Consider the following 15,802-nt stretch of genomic DNA (forward strand, 5'->3'; position numbering starts at 1 on the left):
ATGGTTTTGAGAGTTAGACAGATTTCCTGTTGTGTTGGTGAATTACTTAACAGAAACAGTTATGAGTCTTGTGATGCACCAGCCAGACCGGTTTCTGCTTTAAGTCTGAACTACAGCGTTGATCCAGTCATTGACGAGCAACCTGATGGGTGGTGGAATATAGTTTCAGACCATGCAATTTGGCACAACTCTTATTATATGAACAAATTTGAATGACACTTTACCCATCCAGGTTATGCAAACTTGTGTTTAAAATGTTATTGCTAGTTATTACACTGCACCACTTCATTGGCAAAGTAAGTTCTATGCTTTGTTCACCAAACACTGAGCAATTCACTTCTTGTAGAAAGTCCTTGAATTCACCACATTCACATGGCACCCAATTTCCTACCATGTCACCATCAGGGCAATACGGACAAAAAGTGACACTGTTAAATGAATGCAGCAATAAAAAGAATATTAACAGATTAATGTGGAAATACAGAAACATGTTTTTGTTTTATTTACATGTTTATTTATTTCTGCATTTATTTATTCATTTGAACGAATGCCTTTTTTGTCCTTCATTGGCAGGAAGCTCAAATGCTGTTATTAAATTGATGATGTTGTACTGCTGTCATAAACACAGGGAATCTGACTGATTATCATTTAACATTGAAAATGATTTGATATGATGCAGAAAAAGGAAATCCAGACACAAATTGGACTCCCAAAGGCCTGAAAACATTAGAGAACACATCCATAGAGTTTGTTCTTAGAAAATCTTTCTGTATTTACAGGTTTGAACAGACAAGCAGATACAGACAAAGAGTGCTTATATACAGAGCAGCACAAGATGTTAAAATGAGTGCTAAAACAATGTGGTATTTACAGACGGACTACAGCGAAAATTACAGACTAGGAACAAGTTTTATCACAAAACTTCAGGTACTCTACACAGTATCACAAATTCCATGAACTGTACAGTTAAAAACCAAAAAATGGTAATCTACATGAAATCCAATGTTTCTCCAACTGAGAGGCACTGAATTATATATATTTACATTATATATACATATAGTGTATAAGCATGTATGTTTTCATACATATATAGCTACCTGTGGTGCAAAAGCAGCAAAAGAAATAAGAATGTATGGAATTCAATACTACAAAATAAAGGGTTTGTGCTAAATGGGATGACTGACAGAGTAATGTTACACCATACATAACTAATATACTGGCAAAAGAAAAATTGAGCATAGGTAAATAATGTTGCTCAAACTCCTAATGGTCTGAAGTGAACAGAAGGTTACTGTCAGTCAAAAACAGAGGAGATTGTCAATAATACTTCAAGTTCATGCAAAGATATAAACTATTAAAAATGACCAAAAAAAAAAACTTTTCCCTGTTGACCAACCAGCTGTGCAGCTTTCCCTTCATTGTGACTAGGAAGGTGCAAAACAAAAAGGCGGGAGGGCAGGACTTCCTGTGCAGGTTACGGAACCGAGTTGGAGTGCAGTACGGGCACTTGGTGGGGAGGGACAGTCTCAGTGTCAGCCTCTTCCTGGCTGGAAGGGCTGCTCACTGTGGCAGTGCTGGGCAGTGATGGTGTGGAGGTGGAGTTGGTGGCGGTGTTGGTGGCAGCTGCAGTACTGCTGCTGCTGGTGGTGGTGGTGGTGCCAGCGCAACTGCTGGCAGACGTGGTGGTCTGCTCCTCTTTGGGCTGCTTACTCGCAAACTCAGTGATGCTGAAGACAAACTGGAGGCAGCCCAGTTTAATGTAGCTACCGTGATGGAGCAGGGCCGTACCCTCCCACCCTGCCCCACTGCCTCCAATCAGGCTGGAGCTGCTCGCCTTACAGGTGCAAGACAGCTCAGAGCCGCCCTGAGACTGGCTGCTCATCACTCCACCCGCTGGCAGCAGACCCACCACAGAGCTGGGACCCTCGCCCTCCTCACGCTTCTTACTGCGACCTGCAGAGAACATAGGGAGAAATTAGGAGAAAGGTACTCAAAGAGGCAGTGACATGTCAACGTAATCTATAATTTAGCAAGAAACAAGGAAAGAACAACAGTAATAGTTGGGTGGGAAAAGTGAAGAGAAGGTGGTGATGGCATCGAGGGGCAATACAGTTGAATGTCATTAAAGAAGTCTTCGTGCCTGATCTCACCGGTACTGACTGGATTTAATTTATTTGAATGCAATGGCAGTGAGAAGCTGATTTTCTTGTGACAGGTAAGTATCCCATGTGTAATTTTGATAAAGGCCCCATATTTTACACCTTTCTGGGATTGAATTTGAGGTATTGGTGCCCCTAGGATGATGTATCAGTGGTTTAAAGTTGAAAAAACTGCTGCAATGTGTATTTCCGTGTCCTCTCTTCTGCCTCTCTCTGGAGCTGCAGACAGAACAGGCTGTTTTCGCCTGCCTCTTGAGCCCCTCCTCTGATTGGCTGACTGCACTTTGAGTGACACGCGACCAGGCCTATCACCGGTCTCATTCTGGCGGATTTGACAATCTCTGGCTGTAAACACATGCGGTTTACTGCATCTACACCCATGTTTATCTACAGTGCTAATGCAAAAAAAACAACCTTTGTCTACTAATCCCTCCTGGATTCAACAGACAGGAAAAGGCAGCATCTGAGAGTCTGTATGATGAAGCTATGTTTTTAAGATTATACTGAATAACAGCAACTCAAACATTAGATTGAGGCGTGTGCAAGGAGTGCCATCTAGAGGCAGGATGGGGTGTTGTTCACTCCTGCGCCAACTCTATGCTTATGCAACGACAATAATAACTATGTCTGATAGACACACTTAGTTGCATCTGTTTTATTGACTGCATTTGACAAAAGAGGTGAAAGATTAATTGTGAAACTTGCTGATGATCCTACAAACGGGGAAAACTTTAGTGTGTAAGGCTTAGATTTACTCACGAATGATGCCTTGGACTTTGGCCACCAGGCCGCTGGGTACAGATGGTGAGACCTTCTCAGAGAAGTCACACGAGTAGAGAACATTGTCCACCGTGGTGCCGTGCTCACTGTAGTTGAGCAGCTCATAATGCTTGGTATTCTATAAAGGGCACACAAACGATTTAGTCTATGACCAACAACCACAGCACTGTTGTGGTTATGGTACAATATCACACATCAGGAAACCACAAAAAAGTCCAAACCTCATCGTAGAAAATACAGGCGTGTTTCCCCGATATGTAGTTGCAATGACCATAGTTTGTAAGGCACACGTCCATGTCAGCACCTTTACAAAAAAAAAAACATTACAAACAAAATTAATTGTGGTTATATGGCCAAACTTAGTAATGCTCATCTAATAGACTTACACCCAGAGCACACTGGCCGCAGAAGCCGCGCTGTTTTTTTTTTTCATGTACAGTGTGCAGTTCACAGTAAATTACACATTGAAAATAATCTTTCACCACAGTTTCAATGTTTATCTGTTGAATATGTTACCAACATAAATGTTTTGAATGCTTACTGTACCTACTTCAACACAAAAGCTCTACTGTTTCTATTGACTGAATCCATTCACAAGGCTTTCTTTGTTATTGCAAGACTGGAAGATGCACACCTTCATACCGTAGTCTTATTTTATTCGAGGAAACAGTAGTTATACCAACAGCTCAGCTGCTGAACCACAGCAGACAGGATGTGAGTTGTGCACAGAATGCAGCAGAGTAAATGGTTTTGCAGTCCCTGCGATAAAGTCTGAGTGTCTTACCAGATCCTATGTATAATGTCCTGTAGCACATGCTGACAGCTCCTCCTTTCCCTGTCAGAGGGTAGAAGACAGCTCGGGCCTGCACCTTCTTCTGACCTGTTTCAGAAAACATTTAACTGTTATACAGCAAATAACTTACTAAGTAGCAATGTGAGAGGTCGGGTTAGTAACTCACTGTCAGGATGGGGGGGTGGGGTTTTGGGAGCATCGCTGGTCGCTGAGGTGAGCAGAGTGCTGGGGGGCGCTTTGGGAGGGAAAAGCTGCTGGATCCTCTGCCAGGCCAAGAGCTTGATCATCTCTGCATCCAGTTTGTCAAGCATGATCCCTACATACACACACACACACGCAGGACCATTAAAACATAACCATACCATTTGTTGGCTTCTTAACAGACATGACATTGTGTTGCCACATCTCACCACTGATTGAGCACACCTACCTCCATCACCGTCCTTTCCATCTTTCATACAGCTCGACAGGTCAGCAAATGTGGGGAAAGTGCTGGGCAGCAATGAGTCAATTCCAGGTCCAGCCTTCACGTCTACAGAGGAGAAACACACAGGCGTGATGGAACCTGCGGTCAGAGAACGAGATGTCTGCTCACTAACGGGATCTTGATTATTGCCTTCTTTCATTAATTTACATTAACATCTTTTGAAAATATGTTTAAAATCTTTTTCTAAATAAAAAAAATACATTTACACTGAAACTATTTAAATGTGTTTTTATTTCCAAAATCAATTCTGTTTGAAACATGGAATTTGATGCCAGTGACCACAAGAGGGAGCTATTAGGCTACAGTCTGCTGTGATGTGTTGCCCAGTATCAGTGACAGTGGAGAGAGCAGTAAGTGGAAATGTCTGATCACCAACCAGCTGCAAACTTGACCACAGGCTTGATTTGACACCTTTCATTTGTTGCAGTGTTGCACTGTTAAACTGAACAAGTGTTTGGTATTGTGTAAACATTATTTTATCAACTGCTGATTATTTTTTGTCAGATACCAGATAATGGGTTATTATGGACATTACAACAAATACATCTTACCAACAATGACCATGAGGAGTTGGTAGCAATAATTGATGTTGTTGGAGGTGTTTTAATATGCTCCATTTACCTAAATGCATTTGCTTTTTATGTTTTAATGAGGCAGATGGGACATGGCAACAGGTAAGATTTGTGGTTTATTTACCTCTTCCAACTGCCTTATAGAATTAAGTAGCAAACAAAAACCTTAGAGTCAGAGCCCGAATGATACTGAGGCTGATGCCAATAGCAATTTTAACGATGATTATATGTGTGTTGGCAGGTGTTTGGTCTATTTGGAGTGGAGATGACTTGCTCGGTGTTTTATATAAATTAACTGATTGACTATAGTCATATTTTTCGTTTTTGAATGTATCCCAAGAACCTTCTTTCAGATTTCTTTCTGGTAAGAAAAAGAAAGGTAAGAAAAAAAAAAAGTCATATCTAAGCAATGTACACATTGCAGACTAAACGAATGAATAAAAAAAAACAACATATAAATAAAATAAATACTTGACAAATACAAATCATTAGCTTTTTACCTGGAGTAGGCGACGATGATCCTAGCTTGGTAGAGCCATGCTCCTGATTGCCTTTAAGTGGTGTGTCAGAGCGGGCACTGCTGGTGATGGAGTAGGAGGGTTTTTCTTTGCTGGTCACACACGCCTCCTGGAGCGCCGTCTGATTCCTGTGGTTTTGCTGGCTGCTGTGGGGCCATATCGTTGGTGCAGGGGGGCAATTTTTCTGGGCGCAGGCGACTGTGGTGCTTTCAGGCTCCTTTTTAACCGTTTCAGCACCTATGTGGTTCACCAGACCAGAGGTAGGAGCCGAGTCTGCAGGCGTTGAGCTGAGCTTTGTTCTGCACTGCAGCTCCACCTGCCTGCAGGGGTCTGATGAGCTGTTACAGTCTATGGGCCCGTTGGCCTTGGGAGGCGGACGCTCCTCTGCTAGAGGTCCGTTGGGTTTCCTACAGTTCTGACATGATGCCATGTTGCATTTACAAATACCCAGTTCTGCTGTGGTGTCTCTTGAAAGAGAGGCCCGCTGCTGGTCGTCGGCTGTACTGCAGGGTTTAGAGCAGGGGTCAGGGGATAAAGTCCTTCCTAAAGAGGCCTGAGTTTTCTTGTCCTCTGATGTTAAACATGATTTAGTACCAATTTTCTGTTCAGACTCCTTCTCTGCTGACGATGTTACTGATGACACGGTAGGTGCCGTGGATGAGGCCTTTTGTTTGATGGACAGGTGTCGCATGATGCTGCACTGGAGGGCGATCACATCCTGAAGCCACTGTTCAACACAATAGAATCAGGTTTAATTACATGAGGTGCAACCATCAATCCTTTAAGAGAAGCCCGTTCTATGTAATCTATATACATTTACATCACAGAATAATCAAAACATTCATTTTACTTTTGTTACAATATTTTGAATAAAAGTATCTGATTTCTGGGGAACCATTTATCCTACCAATTCAGTCAGTGATAAAAATCCTACAATCATAAGGTTTTCCAAATGGTAAATGGACTGCATCTGTATAGTATATTTATATCTATATAGTGCTTTCCAAGTCTTCCTACACCCAAAGCACTTTACAGTACAAGTGTCATTCATCCATTCACACACATTTATTCAACACTACCAACACAGTATTTTTTTCTTTTCACACACCAATCACACACAGTCAGCACAGCCATTGAGGGTAACTTGGGGTCCAGTATTTTGCCATAGGACACTTCGACATGCGAAGTGGAGGAGCTGCAGTTCAAACAATCTTGTGGTTAGTGCCCTCTCAGACTCCTGAGCCACAGCAGTCTTGTGTGTGGGGTAGTGCTGAGCGATATGAATCAATATCACGATTTTAATTTGGTTTAACCTTGATTACAACTAATAATTTATTGTTGTGTTGTGTTGTCTTACACACATATCATGATCCAGCAAAACACAAAACAGGTGATACGACTGTTAAAAACTTTGTTCCGAATTAGACTAATAATAATGGCAAAACATCATCAATGAGCATTTTTTTGTACTGATTAGATGTCTATGATTGTATTTTTTATTATAAAATTCTTACTTAAATCTCACTTCTGATTACCTTCTTAGAGAACAAACCACTTAGAATCAGTTGAGCTTAAAAAGTCACTATGAACTGAAACATTTGTATTCAGGAATTGGACTGTGAATGTTATTCTCCTGCAAAAGGTAGAAGGTATTAAGCTGTCTTTAAATTGTCTTTAAAGGCCTGACTACTTTCTGAAGCCATTGTATATGACAGAAAAATGATTTCTATATAAAATGTTTGTACATAAGGATCACAAACTGAACCAAACTTTTTGAATTTTTTTTAAAAATACAATAAGAGTTGTGTAGCGTACAGAAAACTATGTGATAATGTGTACAGTGCAATAGTGTGTAGTAACTACAGACGTTTCTTTTGCCTACCTCTCGCTGTTCAGCCTCCGTGGTGAGTTGCTTTGAGGCTTGATGGTCTGGAACTCCACTACAAACCAGCTCCAACTGGTGCACCCCTGCAGGAAGCAGTATGGGGGGAGGGTTCTGGTAATGGGACTTAATGGCATCTGGCACCTGAGAGTAAACAGTGATTGTTAGAAATAACTTGATCTGTTAAATAAAAAATTTCCAAATATATTTTAATGTCTCTAAATGAAGGATGAACACATTATGATTATCTCTGGGTGCCCTGCCAAAGTAGATCGACATGTGTGCACATTATGTTCATTCATTCATTTCTGATGATGGAGTTCTGTTATTAAACCGATTTCCGACAAGAACTCTGGAGAATGTTCACACAATTGGGTCCGGACTCTCTCCTGAGTTTACCTTGTAGAAAAAAAAACATTCAGCAGGAGATTCTCCACTCAGAAACATTCACAACAACATAGAAATATCTGAAACAAACAGGTGAGGGGTTGTTCCTCATGTAGAAGCAGGACATAACATTAATTCCACTACAATCACATTATTGTTTACAGCACATCACCACCGGCATTTGCCCTTATCACCAAAGGGTCTCGACATCTTCGTTAGTGTCTTATACCTGTATGGCCTATTTTTTCATCCTGAGATATTTGTATTATTTCTGTCTATTTTTCAGTTTTGCATGCATCATGTTAGAAACTTCATCAACACGCCTACTCGCTCGCTGTGAATCCTCCTGACTGAGCAACATAAAACTAAAGCCTGACAAATGCACCAGCATGAATTTTAAACATTTGTCAGCCAATGCACAACCGTCAACGATAAGGATGAAAGTTACGGCATGAACTGCCTGTTTTTCATCCGCTTGTCTTAGCATTTCAGCTCGGACCACACAAAAACTATTCAGGACACCCTGCGGAAATACTGAAGAAATGATACAATATGCTGCTGTTAGTCCAGATTCTCAAAATGAGGCAGCCAGTCTACCTTGATGGTCTTCCTGTTGTGGTGGAGGGGGGTGCGCCGGTTAGGGGCGTTCTGACGGTGAACTCTGCGCAGGAAATCCAACTTGACAGCATGCTGGGACATCCTGTCCTGGAACTGGTCGAAGAGCTGACAGCGGCTGGAAAGGGTCAAGCTCTTCTGATTCAGCTGGACATCAAACACATATTTGAGATGAAAAATAATTATTCTGTTGCAGCTGCCCGACTGAGACAAACTCAAAAGAGAAAAAAAAGATTGTTTCGCTCTGAGCCGAGATAGAGCTTCTCACCACTATGTGCTCAATGTGGTTTGGACACATCCATTTGCCAGCAGGTAAAGCTGTGAGTGGGGGGTCCAGACAGTCCATGTGAAACAGAAGGGGACAATAATCACACTGGATCAGTGGAGCCATCCTGCAACTCCTGTGAGAGGAAATTAAAGACTTCAGGTTAAGAGAGGAAACACTTCACGATCTGTGTGCACATACTGTGATCGGGCAGTACTGACCTGTTGCATGAAAAGCAGACTTTGACTGGAAGAGGGACCAGACCGTTAGGATCTAGTTCGTGCTGAGGCCTCCTGAATGGTTTCCCTAATAGCTCTTCTTTTCTCCTCCGTTTACTGCTACCTACAAATCCAAAACACAGGAACAATTGATGAACAACCCAGCCCAGATTTCCTCACAATAACCTTATCAATACTATAAACTTTTTGTTCAAAGAGCACTTTTATAAATCCACATTACAGAGAGCTTCATACAAGGCAGCAACTTCCAAATAAGCATATCACAAAGATCTTTTCTGACTAGAGTTATAAGCAAATAAAACCAATTATAGTGTAGCAAGCATAAGGGCAGGGACAGTGAAAACCAAGTAAAATCAGGAATAGCTAACTCATAGGAGCATGTATCAGGAAAGATTTAAAAGCGGCCAGTGATTCTTCCAACCGTGGTTGACCTGTTCCATAGCTTCAGGGCTCTGGCATGAACGCTCAATAAATCCCAGGACACGCTCTACAACCAAATCAAAATCCACTTTCAGGACTTACTTCAGCTACTGCTAGTTTAATTTCTAGTAGTGTCAGAGTTTCAAAAAGAAAGGCTGTGATGGAGTTTCTGAACCTTGGGTTCAGGATCCAGCACGGGTCAAACGTTGTCATAATTTGTATAAAACGTATTTGCAGGATTAATGCTCATGGAAATAAAATACAAATGTCTTTCAGACTCAGATTCAAAGGACAACTTAGCAGCTCTTTAACTGTCATTTTTGCATTAGGAGTTAGATTGTGAGGCCAGTTGTACCATAAACAAAACTCAAAAATAACTATGATGATTGAGTTACATAAACACGGATCTCCAACTCAGTTTGGAGTTTTTAAACAGACAAAATATAATCTACCGTAGCTTTGTAAACCATAGGCGTAAATAGAACTACACCAAAAACAGCATGACTGTGGCAGTATTTTACAAGGCTTATTATTTACATATCATTTGAAGTAGTTAAAATAAAGACACCATTATTTCACAGTTTATGTTGTCATAATGACTGACCTGGCAGTGCAGTGGTGCAGGTGAGCTCAGTGGGCAGCTGGAACTGTGTGGGGTTTCTCTCCATAGCAGCAGCTATCAGCAGCTGGAAGGGTCTCTTGAGGAGACGTGGTGTTGGAGCAGATAGCGGAGCACAGTCGAGCTCTACGCCCTGAACTTCATCCTCAGGTTCGGCTACCTCCTCCTCCCCGTCATTCTGCTCCTCAGAAGGAGTCGGTGTGGATGAACTGTTGGAGGTGGGCGTCCCAGGTCGGCTGCTTGGCCTGCTGCTCGTCCTGCGGTCCAAGAGGCGCACCTGGGCCACCCGTAAACCTGGTCCCGCCGCTCCGGCCCCCGGGGGCAGGCCATCTAGCCGCAGTGGGCCAGCATTGAGCTCCAGCTCGACGGCTGGGGAAGCAGAGCGCTTCGACGAGGACCTCTCCGACAGGCCGTTAGTCTGTTCGGACTTCTGCTCTCGCTTCTGACAGTTGCAAACAAAGACATACACTCAGATTAATTTATTCATGTAACATACAGACACTTTTCTCTTCATTTTAACAGTAGCATGACAATAACATTGGTCAAAGATTGGGGGTGTAACCGAGAAGACCTGCCTCTCACCTTTTTCCTGACATTGCAGCGATGACACATCCACTCCCCCGGGGGAAGCATTTCTTCACTTAGAGGTGGATTACTGTGTTAAGAAAAAAAAAATGCAATCATAAGTAAATGGGTTGATATTTAATGCAAGACAAATAATATATATTCATATTTAACATCTGTATATGCAATCCTGATAAACTATAACTAACTTTGGTCTTTTGTGCAAAAACATTGTAAAGCCTACACAAACAATGAGGCTGATTGTGTGTGTATATGGTTCACTCGGCCCACTGAGCGTGAAGAAAGCTTTAAAATAATCTATTCCAAAATAAATTACAGAAACAATATACAATAAATGACAATAGCAACTTCCCCCATTGGAGCGTGCCACAAGTGTTATAAAATATGAGAAACAGTTACATAATGAGCAGAATTTATATACAACATAAAATCTTTCCTTTCACATCTAAACATTATCACAAGTCAGGCCCAGTAACACAACCTCCAAAATAATACACACTCGCAATGCAGCAAGTTTCCTCCCAGTGTGCAGGGATACGAGCCACTACAATCTGAGCAGATTAAGCCATCCATGGCCAGAGCATGTTTGATAAAAACATGTCCGTTTGCAGGTGACAGTCTGATCCCAATTCGTCCGAATGCACAGTTACAATAATCCTGCGGGCGGATGTTGAACGGAGAAAAGCGGCACCGGATAAACGCTGCGAACGGGGACGAGTTCTGCGACACGACCACAACAAACTCTGCCCTGCTGCTCCTGCTTCATCTGACAATAATAACCAACATGTCATCGCCATTCCACCCTTTCTCGATGCTTGATTTCAAAGGTTGATAAAATGGCGGTGGAACAGAGGAAAAGCGGAGCAGGGAGGTCGCCATATTGTAAACACAGGCAACTCGACTCCATTTTTAGCAGCAGCAGCCGCTCCGCTGGCTGCAGCCACAACAGGAGGGGAGGACCGACTGCAAGCTGAGTCCAGCCTCTTCCTCTGAACACGGCTACGTGCACACGCTTCTGTCTGGCCCCATACTTCTTTCTAAACATGCTTTTCGTTCACAATAACGATCGGAGTTATGCTTCATGCAAACTCTCCGCTAACAACGTTGTGCTGCAGCGCGTGTCGAAGGGCACACGTCCCCCGAAGAATGAGGAAACAGCGATGAGCTACTGTGAAGTCACCCGACACCGGCTTGCATCAGATGGATAGTTGTTCTCCTTGCACACCAGACTTCATTCAATAAACCTCTGATTTGATGTCCGCCTTTGAATACACTAAAGATTGGCTGGAAATGTGACTTCAAAATGTGTTTACATTGTTGTTCATGCGTGCTGGCGTGTTCGGCATATAAGCAACCAACTGGGAAGGGCTGTGGACCAAATTAGCAACTTTACAAAGTGTCGTGCAGTTGTGTGGCATGAAACAAGGTGTGTGAACCCACCGATGGAAGAAGTTGGAGAAATAACTGTGGGCATGTGTGTGGCATCAGATAAGCGTCGATTAGAGATTACAATCTCTTCTTTTCATTCATTTACTTCACCCTGTGTCCTTCCTCCTGCTCATTTCTGCAGCACCAAACTCAGTCATGGCATCAACCCTCCACACGTTATGCATTGGTGCGTGCAGCTACTGCGTTGGAGTGTTTCACTTCTGAACATGCAGTCGTGGACATGTTGCACGGAACTTACCAGCACTGGAGGTGGAAGGCTGCAGGACAGTGGTCGCAGCACAGCAAGTCTCCCCCCTCCCGGCAGCTATCGCAGGTGTCATGGTTGGTGGCCCTGCCGCTCCTTCGGACGTCTCGCACCAACTTCCGACTCCTCTTCTCGACATCCTCGGACTTCGGGGGCGCCAGCAGTGTTTGGATTTGCTGTGAAAACATGTTGAGTTGTAGATGATGAGATCGCGGTGGCCCCTGTCGGACAGTTTGCCCACAGAGGTGGAAAATATGCAGCTCTCTGCCGGCTGTGGCTCCTCACGCTGAGAATGGGGGGCGGTAATGTTAACTTGTGGGCCTCCATTACCAACCCAAACTACTGAGTGAGCCAGCCGAGAACCGCTTGACAGCATGTCGTGGTGGTCTACGTATTACCACAATCTAAATGGGGGAAATTGCATTAAAACATGAGCAATGCGGGAATGTTTATGTTAGCCACGGCCTTACAGCAGAGCAGCCTCACCTCCATTAAGCCCCCGGAGGTATCCAAATCGTACACAATCGTCGGGGTCTCCATTTTGTCCCACATTCATCCAGAAGCAGTCGCCACAAGAGGATTGCGGTTCTAATGCCTACCGGGCACGCAGCGACGACAGGAAACCCCTCAATAAGTCTGCTTTCCCTAATGTTTCTGACCAGCGGGTGGCTGGCCAAGCGATGCTAGCTAACGTTAGCCGGCTACAGGAGCGAACTACGAAGGCAAGACGTCAGCCAGTCAAGGTTGTGAAGCTAGCGGGCTCACTAGCTTGTGCCGCTGCCCCCTCCAAAAGAAAGCAGGAAACAAAGATAGCTGTGCGGTTAAAACACCGGCTGCTTAGCACCACGTTTTGTGCGCTAACGCCAGACCTACGTACGGTTTTTAAATATGAACGGACCGTCGCTGCTGGCTACAAAACCCATCTGCGGCCTAGCTGGCCGGCCATGATTCTTGTTTCTGCTCCGGCGAGAAGGAGCCGTGTAAATTTGCAAACCCCTCCGCTCCCATTGTCAGCAGAGGACGTAGCCAGAAGAAATGCGGGAGACAATCGGTGCCGCGGTCCAATGCACGGTTTCCGACAGCGCTCGAAAAGTAAAATCCTCAAACCGGGAACGTGGAGATGCAAATTTTGTTGGTGTTATTGTTGTGAGAAGCCCGAGCATCTACAGTGGCTGCTAGCGACATCCTAAACCTATTGGCGCAACCGCGAACCGCCGGACGCGCATGCGCAGTGCAGCGGAAATAGATGAGCGAGGAGGTCCATGCATGTGTGGCGAGGAGCCAGCAGATGGTATTATTTCACTGATGTGGCAGCAGCTTCGGTGAAGAAGAGGCTTCATCCGACAGAGGCGGGAGGAAAGGTGGCAAATGAGATGAGGGGGGAAGACGGGAAGACGGGAGGGGACGAGGGTTTGACCAAATTCAGAGGAAAGTGGGAGAAATGAGACGGACAGGAGGAGACAATAATATGTAAGACTCAGATTTGGACACACAGGAGTAAACAGTGCGGGGAAACATGATACAGGAAACAGTTCATCATGTCATACACTGTCAGAAATACGAGCAAGAAAGAATAAACCTCGGCAAGATTAAAGCGAATTTTGATTTTAAGAGATATCCTACAAAATAACTCAAAACGCAAGTGTTATCGAATACTATTTCATTATCTTATAATAACAAATATCACTGAGAGAGTATGTTTGTTTTTTTAACTCAATAGAATAGATCAGACATCCTGGTCCACACTCCAAACCAGCTGGTGGCGGTAATGCACCAAATCGTTGTTTGCCAACCGCCAATAGAACCCAAAAGAAGAAGAAGGTGGTATACTTTAAAACAGGTCTTCAACAGGGGGGTCGCGAAATTTTTGGTTGATTAGACAATTTATTTATTTATATATATATATTTTCAACCAATTTTTCCCCCACAAATTTAAAGTCTTAAATACACATTAACATGAATCCAACATATTGTAGCGAACGGATAAATGGAGGCAGAAGACGTTATCTTTCAGTCAGCAATGCACACATTCAGCGACACACAATAATAAAAACATGAATATATGAACCTGTGTATTATTTGAATAGCTTAATATTGAATGCACAATAACAGGGTAGCTATGTTTATACATGGCTATAGGCCCAGTTTAATATAAAACACAATTTTATACAATATATATATCGTAGGGGGTCCCTGCTCCATCTCTCCATCAGTTTGGGGGTCCTTGGCCTGAAAAACGTTGAAGACCCCTGCATTAAAATGTTTCCAGATAATGTCTTGTTATACTGAATGTGTCATATAGCACTATTGAGTCTACTACTTCTATAGCCATTACTACTTCTTCTACTTCTGCTATAGCCATCACTACCTCTTCTACTTCTTCTATAGCCATCACTACTTCTTCTACTTCTTCTACTTCTACTATAGCCATCACTACTTATTCTACTTCTTCTATAGCCATCACTACTTCTTCTACTTCTTCTATAGCCATTACTACTTCTTCTACTTCTTCTATAGCCATCACTGCTTATTCTACTTCTTCTATAGCCATTACTACTTATTCTACTTCTTCTATACCCATCACTACTTGTTCTACTTCTTCTATAGCCATCACTACTTATTCTACAGCCATTACTACCTGTTCTACATCTTCTACTTCTTCTATAGCCATCACTACTTATTCTACTTCTTCTATAGCCATTTCTACATCTTCTAATTCTTCTATAGCCATCACTACTTATTTCACTTCTTCTATAGCCATTTCTACATCTTCTACTTCTTCTATAGCCATCACTTCTTCTTCTACTTCTTCTATAGCCATCCTACTTCTTCTGTACTGTTGTTACTGAGAGCAATGCAAACTGCTGCTTGTGTCTATTTAGGGAGTGAGGACAGAACTGGGAGGGAGTGCTGTGGAAGGTGCAAGCCAAGTTGTGTGATTGGAAATGGTTGCTACCCCAGCTCTGATAGCCAATAACCTGGTTGCAGCATCTCTGTGGCACAGACTCCAAGTGCTTACTCCCCCACAAGGAGCCAGGGAGCAGCTGCAGCGGCTACTGGTGGACTTCTTCTGGTCGGGTCATCACTGGGTGCTGGCATCCGTCATGTACCTCCCTGTGACAGGGGAGCTAACAGACATCATCTCTGGGACTTCTGCTTTTAGACTGCAGGCAGGTCAGCGGCAGCTGTGTCCCTGCTCTCTGTGCTGGTTGGCTGTGGCCTCGCTGCTGCTCTGGAGAGCTGGGCGGCTTGGATATGATAAACAGCTCTTCCTGAACAGGTCCCCTCAAGACAAATCACTGGACATGCACCATTTTACAGCTATTAGATCGATGCCTGGAGGACTCTAAGCTTCCCTTGACCTCCTGATGCCAGGCCTGGGATGTGGCTGTTTGAGTAGCCACTGGTAGATAATATTCTTTCTGTCTGACACCATTTTCTCTTCAGCTGCCCTATGAAACAAATTCATTAAGGCAGGTATAGTGAAGCTGGGACACCTTACGAGGACGTCCCTTGAGAGGCTGGATGACGGACCTGCGACCAGTGGAGTGAAGGACATGAATACATCTTTCCTTCCCGGCTGGCTGATCTTTTAAAACTACGGCAGGAGTATATTTGACCAAAATATACACCAAAAATATACAATCTGTGGTCTTAATAACATTTATTTTTGCAAGTGCAAAACTAGCAATTTGGAATAGTTGAAAAACTAAATGGTTGGGGAAGGCTGGACATATCCACTATGCCATCTAAAGGGTTTGGTGGCAGCTCGTCTGAGAGTTGAACAT

General features: G+C 43.4%; 1 protein-coding gene across 3 annotated transcripts; it reads right to left on the reverse strand.

Annotated features, from left to right (window-relative positions):
- Positions 1 to 747: 747 nt before the first annotated feature.
- phf12b (PHD finger protein 12b) lies at positions 748 to 13,240 on the reverse strand. Of its 3 annotated transcripts, none has more exons than XM_035154887.2 (15): positions 12,501 to 13,240; positions 12,009 to 12,190; positions 10,319 to 10,391; positions 9,722 to 10,178; positions 8,680 to 8,800; positions 8,462 to 8,594; positions 8,176 to 8,340; positions 7,192 to 7,335; positions 5,292 to 6,036; positions 4,163 to 4,264; positions 3,899 to 4,048; positions 3,724 to 3,819; positions 3,161 to 3,243; positions 2,919 to 3,057; positions 748 to 1,953 (listed from the first exon to the last, which is right to left on the reverse strand). In XM_035154887.2, the coding sequence occupies exons 1-15, from the start codon at positions 12,564 to 12,566 to the stop codon at positions 1,475 to 1,477; spliced, it is 3,135 nt and encodes a 1,044-aa protein (XP_035010778.2). In that variant the 5' UTR covers positions 12,567 to 13,240; the 3' UTR covers positions 748 to 1,474. The 3 variants fall into 3 exon arrangements, with proteins under 3 accessions (XP_035010778.2, XP_035010777.2, XP_035010779.2); XM_035154886.2 differs by having other exon boundaries at positions 4,163 to 4,297; XM_035154888.2 differs by lacking the exons at positions 12,009 to 12,190; positions 12,501 to 13,240 and adding an exon at positions 10,821 to 11,241 and having other exon boundaries at positions 4,163 to 4,297.
- Positions 13,241 to 15,802: the final 2,562 nt, after the last annotated feature.

The sequence above is a fragment of the Hippoglossus stenolepis genome, chromosome 4 (assembly GCF_022539355.2).
Source record: "Hippoglossus stenolepis isolate QCI-W04-F060 chromosome 4, HSTE1.2, whole genome shotgun sequence".
Lineage (NCBI taxonomy): Eukaryota > Metazoa > Chordata > Actinopteri > Pleuronectiformes > Pleuronectidae > Hippoglossus > Hippoglossus stenolepis.